This window comes from Pleurodeles waltl, chromosome 6 (assembly GCF_031143425.1).
Source record: "Pleurodeles waltl isolate 20211129_DDA chromosome 6, aPleWal1.hap1.20221129, whole genome shotgun sequence".
Taxonomy (NCBI): domain Eukaryota; kingdom Metazoa; phylum Chordata; class Amphibia; order Caudata; family Salamandridae; genus Pleurodeles; species Pleurodeles waltl.
This window is the reverse complement of record NC_090445.1, coordinates 1,199,565,743-1,199,589,840: the sequence shown is the minus strand read 5'-3', so window position 1 is coordinate 1,199,589,840 and position 24,098 is coordinate 1,199,565,743. Positions and strand designations below refer to the sequence as shown.

The 24,098-nt window shown below is 43.8% G+C and overlaps 1 protein-coding gene across 2 annotated transcripts in view; it reads right to left on the bottom strand.

Annotated features, from left to right (window-relative positions):
• LOC138300747 (uncharacterized) overlaps window positions 1–24,098 on the bottom strand; it is a 903,291-nt gene that overhangs the window by 337,079 nt on the left and 542,114 nt on the right. For both annotated transcript variants that reach the window (XM_069240498.1, XM_069240497.1), the window contains exon 5: window positions 7,680–7,834. In XM_069240498.1, the coding sequence (XP_069096599.1) occupies window positions 7,680–7,834 (155 nt within the window). The remainder of the gene's footprint in view (window positions 1–7,679; window positions 7,835–24,098) is intronic.

The window sequence follows — 24,098 nt, the reverse complement described above, 5'->3', positions numbered from 1 at the left end:
CAAGCTGAAGCTTCAGAGAAAGAGTTGAGTGTGTGGAAAGAAAGTACGGGTAAATTGGATGAAAATGGTTGTTGAGTTGACCTGTCAGAACATCAGCGATGGTTGTTACCCGATGCGTATGTGCTTGCAGTGGTGACAATGGCTCATGGAATGGCCCATATCAGTGTGAAAGGGATTTGTAAGTTGTTGGCTCCAGTATGGCAAAATGCTGGAATTCCTAAATGTGCAGAGAATGTGGTCAAGAATTGCATGGTGTGTCTGAAATACAATCCTGGTAGGGGAACCCCAACTCCAGCTGGTCATTTTGCACCTCCAACGTATCCGTTCGAGGTTTTGCAGCTAGATTTCATCCACATGGAAAGGTGCAACAATCTGAAATACGTACTCGTTGTTGTTTGTGCTTTTTCAAGATGGGTAGAAGCATATCCCTTAAAAGACAACACTGCCTTGTCCACAGCTAAAGCCCTTGTCAAAGAATTCTTCCCTAGGTTTGGAATGCCGAGAATGGTCTGGAGTGATAATGGCAGTGAATTTGTGGGTCGAGTGATGAAAAAAGTATGTGAGGGTAGGTATCCAGCAAAAATTCCACGCTGCAAATCACCCCCAATCAGCTGGACTAGTAGAGTGCTATAATGGCACGCTAAAACTGAAGTTGGCAAAGATACAAGCGAGCTCTGGTCTTAAATGGCCTGACGCTCTGCCTCTAGCACTCCTATCAACAAGAATGACTGTGCATTCGCGAGTGGGACTTAGTCCCTATGAAATTGTGTTTGGCCGCCCGGCCAACATATGGGGAGTGCCAAGACCAACAAAATTCAGTGAGATCGAACACCATGTACTGCTTGATTATTTGTATGAATTGACGGCTAAATTGCGTGTTCTACACCAACAGGTTCACAATACTCTGCCTCAGGTCTCTGAAGCTCCAGGACATCTTATCGATCCTGGATCATGGGTGCTGGTCAAGAACTTCCAGCAGGCAAAGAATGACCAGCCCCGTTGGACCGGCCCCCACCTCGTCCTTCTCTCAACAAGATCAGCTGTTCGAGTGGAAGGGAAAAAGAACTGGATCCACTGCGTACACTGCAAGAGAGTCCCTTTTCCTCTAACGTACGACCGGTGGGTCCAGGAGGGGATCGCTGACTCTGAGACTGAGACTGTGCCTCGTTTTTTGCCATTTAGCGATGCACGTGTAAAAGGAACAATTTCTGAACGAGAAAGTGACAATAATTTGCAAGAAGCTGTGCCACCGTCAATTCGATTGCACACTACAGAGCCTGAACTCTTGTTCCAGAACCAGACAGTACCTGGAAAAAGCCGTTATAATTTGAGACCAAGAACTAAGGACAAATAATTTTTTTCCCGTTCCTTTGCTATTTTTTTTTAAAGTGCAGCTCTCTCATCTGAGAAACTTTCTTATTTTTGTTTTTTTCTTTTCGAATCGCCATCCGGGTTCAGCTGTAGGGTCGTGGTTGCCCAAGTCTTTGGAGTGCAGCTGAAGACGTTAGGTCGACAGTTCTGGTTGGTCTAAGGGAGTTGCCCTGGACTGACAGAAGCATTCCCTAGCATAGAACACCATACCACCACGAGGCGCAATTAGAGAAGATGGAGTTTTTCAAGAATGAGAGACCTGCCAGACAGATGGACTTTAAAGCCAGAATGGGTGTAATAATGACAAAGAAACGATTTTTGATATTATGTGTTTTCATGTTGCTTAGTGTAATGACGTTTTTAATAGGATATGTTTTATTCTCTTTTCAAGTGACATTTGCACCCATTACACAGCCCATACCTCCTTCTACTGTTTCCTCGCATTCTTTTCACCCCCTGCCTGAACACGAGTCTGCCAGAAGATTAGAATTTGTCAACAATTCATTCATTCAGCTTCTACACCAATACCAATTAGTAGTGAACACAACTAACTGTTGGGTGTGTGGTCTTATGCCTCATACTACTGATAAAGGTATCCCTTATCTGGTCCTGCCTTTCAGCCATAATGGTTCTGTATGGGCATATAGAACGGTGTTCATATACGCGTATGAAGCCAACCCCCTACGTTCTGTGAAAGATAATCCTAAGAATAGTGCTCTAGCTAAGGGTATAGTAGATATGATTAGGGAAGATATTTCCTATGAGACTATCCCGAGAGATGAGACACTAGCATATATTGGATGGAACATAACAGGATATGGAGTTACTGTGAGTGGGAACCAGCGAGCAAAGAGATCCTCCCCGATTTGGATTGTACCCCATCAGGGTCACCTATGTCTGCAAGGTAATGGCAAGAATACCAGAGCTCAGTTAGGGAAAAGTATCTGCACTGAAACATATGTTTTTGCGTCTCAGACTTCTCCTTCGTTCTTAGCAGCTAAGGGTACCTATTTCATCTGCCATAATAGAGCCTATACATGGTTGCCTCCTGACTTCTCAGGCACATGTTTTGTTTCATTCCTGTTACCTCCCACCTACACGGCCGCAGCAGATTACCATAAGACAAGGATAGTTAGAGGTGCCATAAGTAAAGAAGACACTACAGGACAAGAATTTGGAGATTTCGCAAAGGGTATTCTGCCGTTTTGGGGTCCTATGGTTAACAGCAGGAACATAAGGCAATTGACAAAGGTGGTTGAATCCACGGTAGTTGAAACCGCCGGTGCCCTTGGTAATTTGACTGCTGAGCTCCAGTCGGATCGCCTTATGACTCTTCAGAACAGGGTCGCATTAGACGTCATACTTGCAGACTGAGGTGGGGTATGTAAAGTGATCCAATCAAGTTGCTGTGTTTTCATCCCAGATAACGCTCCGACAGTCTACCAGGCCATTTCCAAACTGCATAAGATCTCCGAGTCTATTCACGTGGATAAAGGAGATTGGTCATTGATGGGGTGGTTCTGGGAGCTGATATCCGCCTGGGGATGGAAGACTCTGGTAGTCATTGGGATGATCTTAGCCATTCTTTTCCTGTCCTGTCTGTGTGTACAGTGTGCTCCTGCAATATGTGGCCTCTGTGCTACATCGTGTGTAAGGAAACCTGTATCAAGGGACGAGCTAAGTAATAGGATGATGCTACAGCAACATCTCAACGACTTTATGAATATAGACCTGGACTCAGATTAGCGTGAGTATAGGTTATTGCCTATGTAAGGGCAAAAGGAGGGTCTGTGGTACTGAAAATTCTGGACCCGTGTTATAAACATCGTCGTATCACAACGATTTTGGTATCAGCAGACCGAGAATGATTAGAATAGTATGCACAAGCATTGTATTCATATTCGGGTAACGAAATCACCCGAATATCAGAGTTTCCGTCCTGAACCCTCGTGTTCCATTTAAACGACAGCCATTTTGTGATTGCCCTCACATAGGCCAATGTCTAATGCTGAAAACGAGTCTGAAGGAAATGTACACCTTTGCTGACTCCTCTGTGACCTGGGCAAGCTGACTCCACTGCCTGAAGCCAAACCTGTTCGGCCAGTTTCTTTCCCAGTGGCCGAATGAGATTAGTATCAAGGCACAACACATCATAAACCTTTCATCACACACAAACCATGCCTAATCTTACACACACCTGTCTCTGTTTCTTTCTTTATGACTTGCTTTACAAGGAGGAGGTGCCCGTTTATATTGGGGGTCCGTCGATATCTGATGAAAGTACTAAGCCTTTCCGGGTAATTGATTGAGGGCTGGACAAACTGAAATATGGGCTTGTCATCATAAACCTGCTATTACTTTGTACTGAAAATATGTGAATGGTCAACTGTAAAATAAGGAATGTTTGCCTAAAGCATAATATTTTGTATAAAAGAGAAGGTTAGCTTTGCAAAGGGAGCAGTCTCCTGAGAATATACACTGTGTTGTACTTCTAGGATACCTGTTACTGGCTGCAGCCAATAAACAAGATCTTTGACTTCACCAAGAAGACTCTGTGTTTCTGTAGTCTGAAACAGGAAGGACTCGAAGTCTTAGGGTGTGTTCCCTGGCACCACTGGGTTCTGAAAAACCCAGTACTTCAAGGAGAAACTGCAGAAGCTAGAGCTTGCTGACATGATCGAACAGGTGGATGGACCAACGCCATGGGTCTTACCAGTTGTTATCACCTGCAACCCTCAAGCAACCTGGGGAGGTGAGAATATGTGTCGATATGAGGCGGTCCAACATGGTAATCTGTCAGGAATGCCACCTAACCCCCACTGTGGATGACATTGTTGTGGAGGTGAGTTTCTGAAATTGACCTGCTGGTAGGCTATCACCAACTGCTGCTGGCCCCAGAATTGAGGGCCATTACTACGTTCTCTGTGCATGTGGGACTCCGGAGATACAAACGTCTCAGCTTTGGGGTGTCCAGTGCCACTGAGGTTTTTCAGGACATGATAAGGGGAGTACTGGCAGGACTGGAGGGAGTAATAAACGTCAGTGACGATATCCTGGTGCACGCCCCCCCCATAGAGGAACACCTTGAATGACTCAGCCACCTTCAAGCACCTGCAGGATCACGGGCTGACGCTACATCAGGAGAAGTGCGCCTTTTTGCAGAAAGACATTGCATTTTTCGGGTAGCACTTTTCAGACAGACGGGTTATTCTGGATCCCAAAAAAGTCCAAGACATCCAAACAGCGCCATTGCCCACTTCAGTCATTGGAGTTTGCACCTTCCTGGGTATGGTCACGTATTGCGGGAGGTTCATATAGAATTTGACATCCCTAACTGCCCCTCTCCGAGAGCTGATAAAGGCCAACACCCCCTGGGAATAGAGACCCACACAGGAAAACACGTTTTGTGGCGCCAATCATGCCCTGTCAGCTCATACCACTCTGGTGTACTTCGACCCCCCCCCCCCAAAAGAGTCTGAGTTGTCAGTGGATGCTAGTCCCACCGGTCTTTGAGCAATCCTATCTCAAAGAGGCAAAATCAGGGAGTGGGCCCTGGTAGCCTATGTCAGTAGAGCATTGACTGAGACGGAGCAGAGATACTACCACATTGAAAAGGAAGCTATAGCTGTCCATTGGGCTGCCACCATTTTCATCTGTACTTGTATGGACAGCTTTTCACCATGCACACTGACCACAAACCTCTAATTCCACCATTCAATGGGTCGGCCTCTACACCACCCCCAGGATTGGAAAGTGGATTCTCCAGTTGCAGGAATATCAGTTCACAGTGGTTTATTGTGCAGGGGCCCAAAGCCCAGCAGACTACCTCTCTTGGCATGCCAGACTGGCCACAGCCTGAGAGGAAGCAGAATATGTGCAGCTGGTGGTTGAGTGCTCATGGCCACTACCGGTATTGATGGAAGAGTTCAAAGCCGCCATGCAAGCTGATGAATGCCTGCAACTGGCTATAGCGGGTGTCACAACTGGAAGATGGCACATCATGACACACAATCTGTCAAAAAGGACAGAACACGCAGGCCGTACACTATCAGCCCTACATCATGTCAGACAAGAACTATCTGTATCACCAGAAGGGTGCCTGCTGCGTCGTCTGAGGCTGGTAGTCCTCATGTCCTTACAGCAAAGAATTGTCAACCTTGCCTCCTCTGCACACCAGGGAGTCGTCAACAACAAGGCAAGACTCCAGTGCAAAGTGTGGTTCCCGGGACTGGAACAACACATAGAAAGAGTGGTGAAACCTCGGCGACCGTCATTACTGAGCCTATCCCGTCCATCCCCTAGCACAGAGCTAATGCTGACTTCAGACACCTGCCAGATGGGCGACACATTCTATTCGTCATTGGTGGCTTCTCCAAACACCCAGAGGTGTAAATTCTGGATGTCACCACGGCGGAGTAGACCATCCCATGTTTTGAAAAGATCATGGCTATGCATGGCATTATCCAGGAGCTCACTATGGATAATGGACTGCTGTTCTCAAGTTAAGTCTTTCATGTCCCTGAGACTTCTTGACAGGTCGCAAGCCTTTGGAAAACTTTTGGAAGCAGGATGTAGGAAGCAAAGCCCAGTCCTTTCACTCCCAGGACAGAAGCAGCAAGCAGAAGGCCAACACGGCAAAGCAACAGGCAGAGTGGCAGTCCCTTCTACAGCATCAAGCTCTTCTTCCTGGCAGAATGTCCTCAGTTCAATAGGATTCTAACTTTGTGGGGTCAGAGATCCAGTCTTTACACCAAGTTCTGCCTTTGAAGTAGGCAAACTTCAAAGAAAAATCTTTGTAGTGCACAGACCCTGCATTTTCCTGTCCTGGATGCAGACACACTCCAAGGGGTTGGAGACTGCTGTGTGTAAGGACAGGCACAGTCCTATTCAGGTGCAAGTGTCAGTTCCTCTCATCGCTCTGGCTCAGGAAGACCCATCAGGATATGCAGGTCACACCTCAGCTCCGTTTGTGTGACTGTCTAGAGTGAATTTACAAACAGCTCAACTGTAATCCTGACCCAGATGTGTATTCCACAGAATGACTGAGGCACAGAATGATTAAGCAAGAGAATGCCTGCTTCCTAAAAATGGAATTTTCAAACTTACAATTTAGAAACCAACTTCCCCAAAAGATATATTTTATATTGTGAGCTCAGAGACCCCAAAATCCATATCTCTATCTGCTCCCGACAGGAAATAGCACTTAAAAAATATCTCAAGGCAATCCTCAGGACCCAGAAAAGTAGTTCTGCCTCCTGCCATATCTACACTTATAAAGTTCTTTTGGCTTTGAACTTTCTCAACTGAACTTGTTCTATGACATACTGATGTTAACTGGCCCCTTACATTCTTCAATAATTTTACTCACTGACATGCTATGTTGTTTATAGTTTAAGTAGGTAGCTTTCAAGTTATGAGTTGCTCAGAATGGGTATAGTTTTGTGTGTTTTTGTGTAAATATGTGAATTCTCTAGTACCCTCTAGGTTATATATATGGTTTCCACACTCTGCTAATTGTTTACAATCTTTCAAATTGTCGCCTATCCACATTTTTGGTGGCACAGCTTCAGGGGGGCCAGAACACGGTTGTACATCTTCTTTTTAATCTTCCTTGCCACACCTATAGTTGTAAATAACTTTGTGCACTATATTGGATTCTGATTGACAAGAGGGTGTTGTTTAAGCCCCATTCCATCTGTGGGCATGCGTTTGGAAAAAACGGTCTTACTTGCCTCTTCGTGCTAGGACACTCCATTGGGTAACAGTGCACTCTACAAATAATAATTGTGTAATAGAATGGAATATCCGGTAATGTGAGAGACTTCCCTCAGTTATTGATATCCAAATTGAGGTAATGGGGTGAACTCCATTAAAGTAGCCGTATTCTCCAAAACAACTCTAACAAATCATTTTATGTAACTATAAAGTACACAATACGATAGGAAACCAAAGAGTGGAAAAAGGCTCTTGAGGTCAACAGATACACATACAGGTTAATTTAGGTAGGTTCGATGGAGTGTCTCACATTATGCACGCTTGTTAATATTTTGATATACTCGTTAATTTGGAGCACACTAGATTTTTAGGACAGTGTACTTCAGTACAATGTAAATTCTCACACGCTTATTTTAATAATATTTACCAATGCTTACGCACTGCTTTTCAAGAGGAAGATGATTGATTGGCTAGCCACTCCCAACATTCCATTGAATTAGCAAATCAGTGCTAACTCATTTCTGAAACACGTCCGTGAGAGCCGACGAAGAAAAGGCTGGGGAGCTTTGAAAGATGATTTTACTACTACTCACTTTGCGCATGGCTTGGTCAGGAAGACAAAGGGCTTGGAGGTCTGCCCTGTTCCATATGTACGTCCCGTCGTTCTCCTCATAAGTAGTTTTGCTTGACGTTTCCGCGATCCCCAGCATCAAGGGATTACTTCCCGACTCCGTGTGGTAGTCGCTTCCTATATAAAGATAAAATATCCTAAGAATGACTGAAGTTAGAAGCAACACGGTTCACAGATCGGAGCAAAATCACAGGACTGACTTTTTTAAAATAGAAAAATGCCAGTGTTCTGACAGGTTCACTTCCTAAACTCTCCAGCACACAACATCTGATTTAGCCAAGGTTACCAAAGGAGCGGATTTTAGTTTCTGTGGAGGAATTACAAAAGCATGTAACCTCATAACACGTGCAGCAATTTTAAATTTTACGATTTAAACATGCAATGTATGTGTTCTCTTAGGTGACTAAGAAACATTGAAAATTCCCCAAATATAGAGCCGTTCGTCTGGCGCACTGTAAGGGACACATTTATCAACGTTTTGCGCCGCTCTTGTGCCGGAAGACGCCAAAAGGCAACGCAAAACCGAGATTGAGATTTACCAAGCCACGCAAGACTACCCTGCGCGGCTTGGTGAATCTGGTATAACTCAAAGAAGCGCAGGACGTTGCCTTGTTTTACACTGCATGGTAGGGGCGTTACATGTGCGAAGTGTGGGTGTTCCCACGCATCCACATGTACTCTGACGCATTCCCAAATTTAACAAAACAGGAAGACCTGGGAATAGGTCAGAATTGTACGCCTACCCACCAAAGGCGCCACGAGGAGAAACAGCATATTGTGCGCCCGCGCAAGAAGTAACTAGTATATTTAGAAGTGTTTGGAGTAGAGACGTGAGGTGATTCATATTTACTCTTTGTAACTTGGCATTACTAGAGTCGACTCCTGGCTCTTTATGTGCAGGAAGCTTTGGTGTATTTTTTCTAGTAGGAACACAGATCTGTGTAGCACCAGAACTGAGTACAGGATGAGAAGAGGATGCAGTGGTAAACAGAGTAATGGGCAATGGTACTCATAGTCTGATTTAAGTTGCTTTTCTTCTGGGGATTCCTTTCTGACAAAGACCTCAATAGGATAAACAACCAATGGCAAAGGCCCAAGGTTGGACATTTATGACCTTCTGGCTTTGCCAAATGTTTTTAGACATGCTGCACAGCATCCCTGATGATGTGCAGAATGGCTGGAGAATTTGAAAAAAAGCCTTAGGCACAGCCATCCGCATCATTTTGTAGGTGGCGACACCATGCATGCATGTGCCTACACAATATAACCTATCACAAGGGCTACCCTACATGCCCACCAGGACTAAAGGCAACATTTAATAAAAAACAATTGTCCTGTGGGACTCATTCAAAGTGGGAACTCTCTTTATGCCTTACAGCAGTGGTTCCCTGGGGGTCCGCGACTGCTTACAAAGTTAAAAAATATGAACAAATATAGACATATTCGGTCTCATGCTTCCAGTAATGACTCAGTGGGGGTCTCCGGATTCCAATAATGATTCAGTGGGGGTTCATAGAAGTAAAAAGGCTGGGAATCACTGCCTTACAGGAATCCAATAATTAGTGAACAGCAAATTGTTCGTACACTGAATGTTTTTAAGGCACTGGGACCAAAATGGAAATGAAGCCACAAATCCTGTTATTTCTGTCAGTTGTATATATGAGATCATATACACACATTACGTTTCACATGCAAAGATGAATCAAGTGGAGACAATGCAGCACTCAAAAGTGAAATAATATTTACAAATAAATATATAAAGACACTGTGTTTCCCCTGGTATTCACATTGTATTCTTTAACAAATGTAGGGCGTAGGAGGTGTGTCCTTACTCACCTCAAATCCAAGCCATTGTGCAAATGTGGAATAATTAGAAAATTTAAAGGAGAAAGCAGTCAGGACAGAGCTCCATGGGAAATTACTCACTGACTATTTGAAAGCAGATGTAATTCCATTGGGACTACAAGATAAGAAGATTTCAAATATTCTCATACATAATGATACATTTTAAAAGCACTTCAGTTATATAGGGAATAACTGCTCTCAGCACTGGATGGTGCTGGAGATGAAAACTTCCCTTGAAGAACTTAATATTCTTAAACAGCAGATAAATGATCTTGAAGATAAGTTTGAGAACGAGTGGCACCTTCCAAAATTCAAAGGCAGTACTAGACTCTTCACAAAAAGCCATAAATGAATTCCACTCTAAACAACTAGGCAGGGAAATTAACAAGATACAGAAAGATAAGAGTAAATTCAATGTCTAAACAGTATATCCCTATTTGATGCTGGACTTCTACAAATCACCGAACAATCAGCACACACAGAAGAGGGCAGAATGCAACAGTATCTTGAGGCCTGCACTAGTGGACTTCAAAAAAGTTCTGAGAGCTGTCAAACAATCTTATAGACTGTGATGAAGCAGAAAATGAAGGTTTTACATTTATTAACGCATAAACGTAGTGTGAAATAATCATGTGTGACTTTAACCGAACTAATAAAGATTGTACGGGGACAAAATGTGCCCTCAGAGTAGTTTGCCAACATTTATAAGCGTGCTTTATATAACGTGGTGTATTAGAATTGCACTAATCCGACATAATCGTAAACGTGTGCTATGATTTGCTTGTTTGAAATGTTTTAGTTTAGCATTACTTTAGTGCAGGCTTCGGCCTAGTTGCCTGGTCTCACGGTTTAGATGCTCGTATTTTTCCAATGTGCTATTAAACGTGTATTTTTGCTTGAAGCTGTACTTTTCCACTGAGATCGTTCACATGCTTATCTTAAGGTTTCGTGCCAGCCTGGCATATTTTCTCTTTACTCCAAGGTCGATCTGCAGGTGAGGACAATGGAAGCTCTGAAAGTGAGCTAATTGGTATACTATGTTGCAACTTGCGTACCCATCTCCAAGGATAATGTATGCTTAAGTAAAAGCTTGAGAACTGTCGTTTTTGATTGGACAATTTGAAGCTAACCTATGAACCCTCCAATGGAAGACCCTACTGGATTTGAACTGTTGTCTATAAAACCCAGGTGCACGAGAGGAAACTCTCTCTCCATTATTGGACATCCCGCCATTTTGTGGACATCGTAGCTATTATGGCCCACTTTGCTGCGACGCCATTTTGAGAGACTTTGATGCTTTCTCTAATCGAGAGAAAGAGACTTTAATGATTCTTGCCCTAGAGACTTTAACTTTGATTTGTCCCTTTGCATGAAGTAGTAGTTTTACCTTGCCACCGTGAGGCAATTGCCCCGTCCACCCCTGCCCCTTTGCCCCGTCCTATGCTGACCGAAACGGTACCCATGCCGACCGAAGAACGGTACCTGTGAGACGAAGACTTCCTTGATTGCTGATCGTAATTGGTAAATATGAAAGGAAATTGTAAAATTGCATTGTGTTTCTTTTAGGTAACCAACTGCTGATTTTGATAAGAGCCCTAGTTAGGAGTTTTTCTAAATTAATGTTGCTAAATTGTTTTTGCATGAAGTCCCACATGCCGATGCTAATTTGAGGTTAGACAAGGATTCCATATGTCGCACGATGCAATTTGAGATCTTGTTATGCTGACTAAATGTATTCAATTAGTTCACTACAAATTATAGTTTTAGTGATTTGCATTGCTATTATCGAATGCCTTGTGATTCAAATGCTACATAGATTGCACTTGTTCCGCCGTTATGGACAGCTATTAATGTTCATATATGTTTATCATTTGGTGTTGAGACACATTTATATTGTGCTAGCTTTGTTAATATAGGGAAATAAATTCACTAACTTTGAATAAACTGGTGTGGTTATTCCTGACTGAAAGGTCAGGGTTCGCCGAAATGTATTCTGGATTAATTGTTAAGTGTTATGTTGATCAAGGTATTGCTTATGTTCGTTATTGATTATTGATTTTAATGAAATTGATTGTTTAAGAGTACAGAGAGTTCCCACTTAGTCAAAAGATTCATCGGCCTAAAGATCGTCCGAAAACAGGTAAAATCATTACTACGGACCGCTCTATCAGTAGATGGTAGCAGAGGACGGTTTCGTCTTTTGGGACCTTGTACTCTTAAAGTACATGGTGTTGAATTAACGGTTACGCATTTTGAGACCCCATTCGAGAAGTTGAATTAGATTTTTCTTGGGTAAAACAGATTGACAGAATGATGATGGGCTAGGTCCACCGCGACTTTCCCGGGATCTCGGAGCTTGCGAATGGAGAGAACGGAGGTGTGGAATCAGCGTTGGCGGTACTAGTGATGGTATGAGTGAAGTTAGGGTTTTGCGCTTGCACAGCTTATTGCCGCAGGGTGTGTGAAAAGGTTGCGAGGGATTTTTTTTTTCTTTTAGAGGATAGCGGAGGTGCGACTCCGAGTGTAGAAGTAGAGAAGTCGTCGAACTTCATAGAGATAGCGGAGGTGCGACTCCGAGTGTGAGAGTAGGGAAGTCGTCGAACTTCATGTGCGTGTGGCGCTTTGTGCATAAAAAGGTCCACGTGGTTGTTGTTGTTGAGACGGGCCCTGCGAGGTCAAGAGACTCCGGAGTATGTTGATCCATGTTGTGGTCTGGGCGGTTTAGTAGGTTGATCGGGCGTGGTCAACAAGTCGGTACGTGTGTTAGGGAGTGAAAGAAACTTCGACTTCGGGCTTTGACAAGATTCTAAGTGCACTAGAATAGATCATTGACAAGTTGAGAGTAGGTCTGCGGGTCAGATTTGCTTGCGAACGTGGGGACCGAGAAAGACGGAATAGCGGCCGAGGCTAGTGAAAGGTCCCTAAGGTCCTGAAGCGACTGTGTTACCCTTCCTGTAGTAAACCGACAGATCTGTTTTAGTTTTTGGTAGCTCGCGATACACGCAAGAAGTTGTTACGGGAGGAGGTGAGTGAAGGAGGATTAGCCGCGAGGCTTTGTCAGCCGCAGTGTGTGTGAGTGTGACGTCACTAGGAGCCGCGCTGGGATAGGTTGGTTGGAGAGAAGGGTCGCGCACGGATTGGACGCAGTCCGTGAGGTCCGATTGGAAGGGGAAAGGCAGGTGAAGAGTATTCCGGGAATTAAAGTCACCTATTGATTACAAACTTTGTGAAATAAAAGGACGACAAAATGAAATTCTTTAAAGCATTTAGGAGTGCGATGAAGGGGGAGTCTTATATTAAAGCGAGCGTAGGAGAGGAGACGCCGCCCGAAGGTACACCAGCTTACATTGTAATGGAAGAGAAGGGGGTAGCTCCGTGCCTTTGGCTAAAGCAATGGCACAAGTTGACAGAGAAACATGGGAGCGTAGCGTTCCCGATACATGGGACATTCAATATAAGGATCCTAGAGAATTTGAGATTCACAATGTACGACATGAAGGTGCCTCCAAGGCCAGCCCAGTTCGAGGCTCTAGCGATTTGGGAACTAATGGCCAGACAGCAACAGCAGAAGAAGTTTGAGACCAGGATGAGAAAGGTGGAAAAGACACTAGCGGATGCTAGGTGGGATAATGCACAGAAGGTGTGGAGGTCAGATGTATTGCAGGGGATAAAATTGTTTCCCGCAATTACTAAGGAAGAAGAGGAGACAGGTAAGAAAGCTACCTGTAAGACGGACAGGAAGTGTTCCAAGGATAGAGAGGACGAGGAAAAGTTGAGAAGAGAAGAGGAGTTAGAGGATGAGGAGTTAATAATGCAATTGCTGAACGACCGTCCAACACCTTATGCGGAGAATGGACAAGGTCCAAGTACCAGTTCTGCCCCTCCGGCATCGGTACAGAACAGTGAAACTCAGAGTTCAGGAGCATCATCGGGGTCTAAGGACCCGAGTTTATTGTTCACCCCGCAGATACCGCAGGTTAGGAGAATATATCCAGATGTGCCCGTGTTGAAACCAGCAGAAAATTATCAGCCGCAGATGCCAGGGTACTACAACAGTGATAACAGTGTAGGAATGATTCTAGATCCAACCGTAAGGGGAGTACAGAATGGTCACAACCAGACATTGTCACAAGCCGAATCAACCCAGTTTTTGATGCCTCAAAAGCAGATACAAGGGGGAAACGCACATACTCAGATGACGGGGAGCCAGATGGGCATGCCGGCAATGATGACCCATGGTGTGGGAATGAACATGCCACAGAACATGGGAAATGGACAAAACCCAGATGCGATATCACTACCCATTACTGTAGGTCCACCGGTACCTTTGTATAGTCAGCCTAACTTAGGTATGAGCAGTCAGGGATCAATGCTGCAGAATGGGACAGAAAGAAGGTGCATAGAAAACACTCCAGGGATAACTCCGATAGCGGCTCAGCCAACTGGATCTGGGTCCTTGATGGAGTTTAGTCCCATATGTGCTCAGTCAACACTGGTGAGGTCGAGCCCCCCACTGATAATACCTCTAACATCGAACACTGAAAAGTTGCCGCAACCATCAATGGCAGTCGATGTGAACGCTACACTTATGGGGTTGAATGCGCAACAGCTGACGCAGTGGTTCAACAGTCTGAATTCCACACAAAGCTCAGCCAGTGGGAAGGGTGAAGATTATATGAATAGGATGAGGTTGAACATGGAAGCACAGGAATTGGTGGAAGGGACTATGGGTGTGAATAGATTAGAGTCTTACTCGGAAGAGGAGTTGAGGTATCTATGTCCAAAGATTACGAAGGAAGTGAACAAGGTACATAAAAGCTTGCAGGAAATAGCTGACAAAAACGGGGTTGACGTAGACAAGACAAAACACTTGAGCAGAAGCTACAGGCTGGATTTTGGGGCCACAGATTTTGAACACATGAGGTCAGCAGGCATGAAGGCACACCTTAGAGAATTGCTGCAGAGTGCCCAAGTGTGGAGGTGTCTAGACAAGTGGGAAAGCAGGTGGGTAAAGAGAAAGGAAAAGAGGAGGGACAGCGCTACAGAGCACAATGAGAAAAGACCACAAAGCAGCGAGACAGTAAACATGTTACCAATGAGGGAGACAGCAGGGGGAAAATTAATACATGTACCATGGCACAGAAGTGACATTCAGTCTTTTACGGATGATTTTCCCAAACTGAGAGAGAAACCGATTGAATGGTATCAGCAGACTGACAGGTTTGTGAAGCTTGCAAAATGTCTCTGGGAAGACCTGAATACTCTATTTGAGATTGTGGTTCCAGCAGATTTGTGGGAGGATTGCAAAAGAGCTGTAGGTTGGCCGACGAGTGAACCAGAGAGAGACAGGGAGACGGGTGCACCATCGCCTATGGTGATGAGCTGGTACTATAAGGTGATTGAGCATTTGAAGACGAAGGTAGCCGCGAAAAATGTGGATTGGCAGAAGATTGACCGAACTGCCCAAGAGGCTAAAGAATCGATTCATAGTTACTATGAGAGGTTGTTGAAGGCGTTTAAGAATTACAGTGGCACGGAAACAATCGAGGCGAAGGACATGCTTCATTTTGTGTTCAGATTTGTGGAAGGGTTGAGACCAGAGATAAGTCAGATGATAAAGTCGCATTTGATTTGCTGGCAGTCGAAACCGATTGATGAGGTGTTGAATTATGCGAAATACTGTAGTGACGAAATTGAAGTGAAACAGAAAAAGTTGAAAGAGAAGGTGATGATGATGCAGCTTAAGGCAGCTCAGACAGGTTTGCAAGGTTTGCAAGGGATGCAAGGGTTCCAACAGCAGGTACCGCAACAGCAGCCGCAGTTGCAGGGAAATATGGCGTTTCAGCCAGAGGCAGAGGCAGAGGAGGTTTTGTGAATAATGGTCCGGTTTTGAACACTGTTTTGACTGGTGTGCAGGCAATGAAGAAGGTGATGCCGTGTCACGTGTGCGGAATTGTCGGTCATTGGAAACGCGAGTACCCGATGGTGGTGCAGGAAGGTGTAGGTGCAGGTGTGAGTGTTGGTCAGCAAAACAATGATGTCAATGCATTTCAGACAATGAGGGGACCGAAAATGAGAGGTCCAAACCCAAATTTTCAGACCGTAAATCAGTTGCAGGGATTGCAACCTATGCAGCCGCAGCAGATGCAGATGCCTCGTATGCAGATGACGCAAATGCAGCCAATGCAACAGCAGTTACCTATGGTACCTAATCAGCAAATGCAAATACCCTTGGCACCAATGAGTCAGCAGCAAGTGATGGTTCCTCCACAGGTCTCGGGTCAGGTAATGAGTACAAATGGCACCGTACAACAGTTCCCACTACACAGTGAGAGTGGAATAAACAATGTATGGGAGAGTGAAAGCTCAGAAGAAGAAGGAGATTGTGTGCTTGCAGCATCCTTGGAAGTTGATCAAAAGGGTCCGTACGTAGAGGGAAGAGTAATGGGTCATCGTGTCTCATTCTTGGTCGACACGGGAGCCACACGTTCAACTGTTAAGAGCAGTGAAGTACCGAATTTGCCACTCTCAGGGAGGACAGTTCAAGTAGTGGGAGTAGCAAACAGACACCTGACAAACCCAATTACAGATCCGGTACCAGTCAGCATCGGTAACTATCAAGGGGTACATCAGTTTGTGGTATGTGACTCAAGCCCGATAGCACTGTTAGGGAGAGACCTATTGTGCAAATTGGGTTGTTCGATCATGTGTTCGAACGAAGGAATAACAATACAGACGAGCAGTGATGGGGAAGAAGAGGACAGTGTAGAGGGGGATGAGATGGAAACGGTAGATGAAGAGTATCCTCTGATTTGTCTTTTCCCAATGATAACTGAAGAAGACATCCCAGCTGAATTACGGGAGACAGTCGGAAAGGAAGTGTGGGACATGACAGGGAAAGAGGTGGGATTGATGAAAGGAGTGGAACCAGTGAAAGTGACTGTAAAGCCCAATGCAATTTTTCCCCAGACCCCACAATACCACATGGCACAAGATACCCTCATGAAAGTTGCTCAACTTATTGACGAATTTGTAAAACAGGGGGTACTGAAAGAAGTGTTAAGCAGTCCATGTAATTCACCAATAATGGGACTAATAAAGCCGAGTGGAAAGGTCCGACTCGTGCAGGACTTGAGGAAAATAAATGACATTATAGTCAAATGCTGCCCAGTAGTACCGAATCCAGCTGTGATAATGTTCCAGGTCCCTTGTGATGCTGAGTGGTTCTCAGTCATCGATTTGTCACAAGCGTTCTTCTCGGTGCCTCTTCATGAGGACAGCCAATTCCTCTTTTGTTTCAAATTCTTAGACAGAGTGTACAGTTGGTGTCGAATTCCTCAAGGGTTTTCTGAGTCACCGTCAATATTCAATCAGATCCTAAAGAAAGACCTGGAAGCATTAGAATTGCCATTCGAGTCAACCCTAGTACAGTACATTGATGACTTATTGATTGCATCAAAGACAGAAAGTGGCTGCACAGCCGATACCATTGCTCTGTTAAATCATTTGGGAAGGAATGGACATAAAGTGTCTCCTTCCAAATTGCAGTTCTGTCAGAAGAAAGTGAAATACTTGGGTCACCAGATAGAGAAAGGGTCACGGAGAATAATGAAGGAAAGAATAACGAGTATACTTCAAATGAGTCCACCAAAGACAAGGAAGGAGGTGAGGAAGTTTTTGGGAATGGTGGGCTACTGTCGCCAGTGGATTCCCAACTTCTCAACTCTAGCAAAGCCTTTACTGAAATTGACCCAGAAGGATGCCTTGGATCAAATTGAGCTGAAAGGAGATGAGATGGATGCTTTTGTTGAATTGAAAGAATGCATGTGCAGGGCTCCAGCTTTAGGTATGCCTGACTACACAAAGCCTTTCACATTGTTTTGTCATGAACGTGATGCATGTTCTTTGTCTGTCTTGACTCAAGCCCATGGTGGCGTAAACAGACCAGTAGCGTATTTTTCAGCTACTTTGGATCCGGTCGCAGCAGCACTCCCAGGGTGTTTGCGCGCCGTAGCAGCAGTTGGTATCAGCCTCACTCAGAGTGAAGGAATAGTGATGGGACACCCAGTAACAGTCATGGTCCCTCACTCAGTTGAGATACTTTTGACCCGCTCCCGAACGCAGCACATGACTGGAGCAAGACTCACAAGGTATGAAACGATAATGCTGGGCTCACCGAACGTGCAGCTGAAAAGGTGCACTACGTTGAATCCAGCAACGTTGCTCCCTGGAGAAAATGCCGAAATTGAGAACGCTGAAGACGTCGAGCATGACTGCCTTCAGGTGACTGAATTTTGCACAAAACCTCGACCGGACATTAAGGATACTAAGCTTGATGAAAATGATCAAATTCTTTTTGTTGATGGTTCATGTCTAAGAGACGGGATGGGGATTTTGAAAGCAGGATATGCTGTCTGTACTGTAACAGGGGTCTTGGAAGCGGGATGGCTTCAAGGAGTCTATTCTGCACAAGTAGCAGAACTTCTAGCCCTTACAAGAGCATGTCAACTGTCTGCATTGATGAAAGTCACCATTTACACTGATAGTCAGTACGGGTTTGGGATTGTGCATGACTTTGGACAACTGTGGTCACAAAGAGGTTTCCTGACTTCTTCAGGATCCCCAGTGAAAAACGGGGAGAGAATAAGGGAATTATTACACGCCATTCAAGTGCCAGCCGAAGTTGCAGTGGTAAAGTGCAGTGCTCATACGAAAGGACAGGACTATGTTTCTCTGGGAAATGCATATGCGGATCAAGTCGCAAGATTTTGTGCCTTGAACTGTATATTACTCAGAGATGAATGGAATTCGATAAGTGAACCAGAACTCGAACCAGCTGAAGCATTTGCCTTGAAGGTCGTAGATACAATAGATGAATTAAAAGCATTACAAAATAATGTCAGGGAGGATGAAAGAGATTCCTGGATTAAATCACAATGTATAAAAAGACCAGACGAGTTATGGGTTTCAAATGAGGGAAAATTTGTTTTGCCAAACAGTCTCTTATCACAGCTTGCGCGGTTCTATCATGGGCAAGCTCACCTAGGGAGAGATGCCATGATAAGATTGTTCAAAACTGATTGGTTTAACCCCAGATTTCGTCAAGCTGCAGAAGCAGTTTGCCATCGATGTGTCACTTGCCAGCAGATGAACCCAGGAAAGGGAACAGTTGTGAACGCGAGCCACCTTGGTAGGGCAAGCGGGCCTTTTAGTCGTATGCAGATGGACTTCATTGAGATGCCTGTGCATGGAGGTCTAAAGTATGTGTTGGTGATTGTGTGCATTTTTAGTCACTGGATTGAGGCATACCCCACACGTAGAAATGACAGCCTTACAGTTGCAAAGCTATTGTTGAGAGAGTTAATACCACGTTTCGGATTCCCGATCTCTTTAGAATCAGATTGGGGAAGTCACTTCAATAACGAGGTGATAAAGTTACTTTGCAAAGCGCTGAACATTGAGCAAAAGCTGCATTGTAGCTATCGCCCTGAAGCCTCAGGACTGGTGGAGCAGATGAATGGTACACTGAAATCAAGAATGGCGAAAATATGTGCATCGACAAATTTGAAATGGCCTGACGCATTGCCCTTAGTTCTAATGTCAATGAGAAACACCCCTGATAGAAAGACTGGATTGTCTCCGCATGAAATTCTCATGGGCAGGGCTATGAGACTTCCTGCAGTTCCCGCAAACGCGCTTTTGAATATTACAGATGATATGGTGTTAGACTACTGCAAGGGTCTGGCTGACGTGGTTTGCTCTTTCTCTCACCAGGTGGAAGCGACCACCTTGCCACCGATCCAAGGTCCAGGACACGCACTGAAAGCAGGTGACTGGGTCGTGGTAAAGAAGCACGTGAGAAAGTCGTGTCTGGAACCCCGTTGGAAAGGCCCTTTCCAAGTGATCCTGACGACAACTACCGCTGTGAAGTGTGCGGGGGTTCCCAACTGGATTCACGCCAGTCACACAAAGAAGGTGTTGTGTCCCACAGATGAGGAAGTTGAAGCGCTGAAATTACCAGTGCCTGACAAAGCAGTGTTGAGTGCTGAGACAGAGCAAAACCGAACTGAAAGCGAACAGGCAGAAACGAGAGAGAAAGAGATATTCTCTGAGGACGAAGAGACCAACTCGCTTGGGGGAGACCAAGGAGAAAGTTCAGACAGCGACGAAGCAGCTGAAGGTGACAGAGAACCTGAAGCAGCTGAGGGTAGCAAAGAGCCTGAAGCAGCTGAAGGTGACAAAGAACCTGAAGCAGCTGAAAGTGATAAAGAGCCTGACGAAAGTAACGGTGACGAAGGGCTCGAAAAAGGTGAAAAAGCAGGAGAGCCTGATCAGAGGAGGGCTTTCCCAGAAGCAGAAGATACAGAAAAGGAAAAAGAGAACGTGATTGATTACCCAGAAGGAGGGGACAAGTCAGAACTGAACGAAAAGGTTCAAGATTCCTCAGAAAAGATCGTAGGTCCATCAAATGGACATGGTGCAAAGAGGAGACTAAGCATATCACCAATAAAACAAAGGACTGAAGAAAGTTTGAACGAGGGAGGAAGGCCAAAAGTGAAAGAGAAAAGAAAAGAAGTAATTGTCGGGGCGTCATCCCCGAGTGAAGAAAAAGACTTGACAAAAGAGGAAAGTACCAGCGAGGCAGAATCGAAAAGAGAGGCGAAATTGAAAAGGAAAAGGATACCAAACAGGAGGTATTCCGGTCCTGAATGGGCATATGTAGCCAATGACGATTGGACTGACGAATTTGTATCTCTAAGCATCGAGAACGAAGAAGAAGAAGAGATACCAATAGAAAAGAAAAGTTTTATGGACTCTGTCGATTGAAAGAGTAATACATGATATTGCTTGCTACAATATAACGTGAAACAAACAACTAGCTGAGACATTGCTAAACCGGATGAGACATTTGCTAAACCGATAAAGACTGAGTTATTGCCGTATTGAGGCAAATGCTGCTAACCGAAAAGTGACTGGCCTTTTGAAGAAGACGGTGTGAACATTGCGCTCGTTCAGCTTTGTAACTGAATTGCTAAATAGTTTCATTTTATAGGTGCTTCCAGCTCTCTGATTCTATATAGATCATGACGCAAAACAATAAAAAGAAATATTGTAAATATGTGTGTATAGGCTTGGTAATTACATGTGTACTAATAATAATGGCAATTGTGCTTGGAATGCATGGAAAGGGTGAGAATGAGAATATTGAGGCTTCTACTTTTGCTCCTGTTACTGTCACTGAACTAACCGCATTGAAAAGATTAGAAATAGATGAGAGGCTCTTGCATGATAGGAAGGAGCTTTCGTATAACGTTTTCTATCGCTTGCTAACAGAATATGTTGAGACTATGGATGCAAAGGATTGTTATGTGTGTACACAGATACCGACATCAGTAAAGGAAGGGGTGACTTATCACCACATGCCACTTACATATGGGATTACGTGTAGTATAGTAATGTCTAGATTTTATGGTCAAACTAACATACAGTATTTTTATTCGAATCATGATGTTACCTTTGCATATGTTCCTATAATAGCGCAGCTAAGCCAGATTGCTAAAGATTGGGATGCAAAAATAATGAGGGAATTTTTCGAGCCGATGCAACCTTTTGAAACGGCTCACGCTCATAGGGAAAACCTTACCTGCTCGCTCTCTGCAATAGAAATAAGCTTTTTAGATCGCACAGATGATAGAAGAGCACAAATGAAGGCGAAATTAGAAAAGGAGTTACATAAGAGGACTTCAGTAGATAATTATGATTTTGCTGCAATAAAGACACAAGGAAAAATAGCCTTAGATGCTTGGCATGTAGGGAAATTTTGTATATATCGGGGTGAATCCTATTATGACAATATTTTTGTAGGAGCAAGTGAGTGTAAACATACGTTTATTTTTAAGGCCAAATGGACATTCATGATGAACGGACTTGACCCTGTCATTCCAGGTGTATATTACATTTGTGGGTATAATGCCTATTATCGTCTCCCAAAGGGATGGTGGGGGAGATGTTATTTGGGTATAGTGTTCCCAAAGGTTTATCAACTGGATGACCTATCGATGATTCAAAAGACATCTGGATCCCATCGTATCCAGAAAAGAGAGACCGCAGCTGCTGTGGTAGAAGATATATTTGGAGCCATGATTCCTTCGTTGGGAGTCGTGTTGAATTCCATCAAAATAAGAAAGTTGTCTACTATAGTGGATAACATGTTGACGAAGTTTTCAGGTGCTATAATCCTGATTGATGCTGAACTTGCAGCGGAAAGAGCTATGACTCTTCAAAATAGGCTTGCTTTAGACATTCTTTTAGCAAAGGATGGCGGCGTTTGCAAAATGCTTGGTGCGCGCCACTGTTGTACATATATTCCCGACAACAGTGTGAAGATTAAAACTATGCTTGCTAATCTAACAAAAGAAAGTGCAGATTTGAAGGAACTGAAAGAACCAGGAGTGTGGGAGAAGGTTGGAAAAGGACTTGCTTCAGTGGGACATTGGATTGGGGGAATTTGGAACGGAATATTGCTGAAAATAATAGAGGGAATATTAATAGTAATAATTTGCATATTTGGAATTTGGGGAATAAAAAGGGGAATAATAATGATTATGGAAAGAATTAAGAGAAGAAAAGAAGAGAAAATTATGAAAAGAATGGCAGAAGAATACAAAGCGCAAACTAGGGGAATTAAAAGGAAAAGGGAACTGACAGAATTTTAATGGAATAAAATTTGTGGGCATGGTTTGGTGTGATGACAAGTAGTCATCAGAGGAGGGATTGATGAAGCAGAAAATGAAGGTTTTACATTTATTAACGCATAAACGTAGTGTGAAATAATCATGTGTGACTTTAACCGAACTAATGAAGATTGTACGGGGACAAAATGTGCCCTTAGAGTAGTTTGCAAACATTTATAAGCGTGCTTTATATAACGTGGTGTATTAGAATTGCACTAATCCGACATAATCGTAAACGTGTGCTATGATTTGCTTGTTTGAAATGTTTTAGCTTAGCATTACTTTAGTGCAGGCTTCGGCCTAGTTGCCTGGTCTCACGGTTTAGATGCTCGTATTTTTCCAATGTGCTATTAAACGTGTATTTTTGCTTGAAGCTGTACTTTTCCACTGAGATCGTTCACATGCTTATCTTAAGGTTTCGTGCCAGCCTGGCATATTTTCTCTTTACTCCAAGGTCGATCTGCAGGTGCGGACAATGGAAGCTCTGAAAGTGAGCTAATTGGTATACTATGTTGCAACTTGCGTACCCATCTCCAAGGATAATGTATGCTTAAGTAAAAGCTTGAGAACTGTCGTTTTTGATTGGACAATTTGAAGCTAACCTATGAACCCTCCAATGGAAGACCCTACTGGATTTGAACTGTTGTCTATAAAACCCAGGTGCACGAGAGGAAACTCTCTCTCCATTATTGGACATCCCGCCATTTTGTGGACATCGTAGCTATTATGGCCCACTTTGCTGCGACGCCATTTTGAGAGACTTTGATGCTTTCTCTAATCGAGAGAAAGAGACTTTAATGATTCTTGCCCTAGAGACTTTAACTTTGATTTGTCCCTTTGCATGAAGTAGTAGTTTTACCTTGCCGCCGTGAGGCAATTGCCCCGTCCACCCCTGCCCCTTTGCCCCGTCCTATGCTGACCGAAACGGTACCCATGCCGACCGAAGAACGGTACCTGTGAGACGAAGACTTCCTTGATTGCTGATCGTAATTGGTAAATATGAAAGGAAATTGTAAAATTGCATTGTGTTTCTTCTAGGTAACCAACTGCTGATTTTGATAAGAGCCCTAGTTAGGAGTTTTTCTAAATTAATGTTGCTAAATTGTTTTTGCATGAAGTCCCACATGCCGATGCTAATTTGAGGTTAGACAAGGATTCCATATGTCGCACGATGCAATTTGAGATCTTGTTATGCTGACTAAATGTATGCAATTAGTTCACTACAAATTATAGTTTTAGTGATTTGCATTGCTATTATCGAATGCCTTGTGATTCAAATGCTACATAGATTGCACTTGTTCCGCCGTTATGGACAGCTATTAATGTTCATATATGTTTATCATTTGGTGTTGAGACACATTTATATTGTGCTAGCTTTGTTAATATAGGGAAATAAATTCACTAACTTTGAATAAACTGGTGTGGTTATTCCTGACTGAAAGGTCAGGGTTCGCCGAAATGTATTCTGGATTAATTGTTAAGTGTTATGTTGATCAAGGTATTGCTTATGTTCGTTATTGATTATTGATTTTAATGAAATTGATTGATTAAGAGTACAGAGAGTTCCCACTTAGTCAAAAGATTCATCGGCCTAAAGAGCGTCCGAAAACAGGTAAAATCATTACTACGGACCGCTCTATCAACTGTTTATGACTTGTTGGAAGTATTGGCAGCATACAAATGTCCAAATGTTTTATCCAATGTTTATTGACTGGAAGCCAGATTTTGACATGGTTGACTGCTTTGTTTTTTATGGCAGTGATACCTAGATGATGGTATTGCATGATCACACCAAAGCCCAA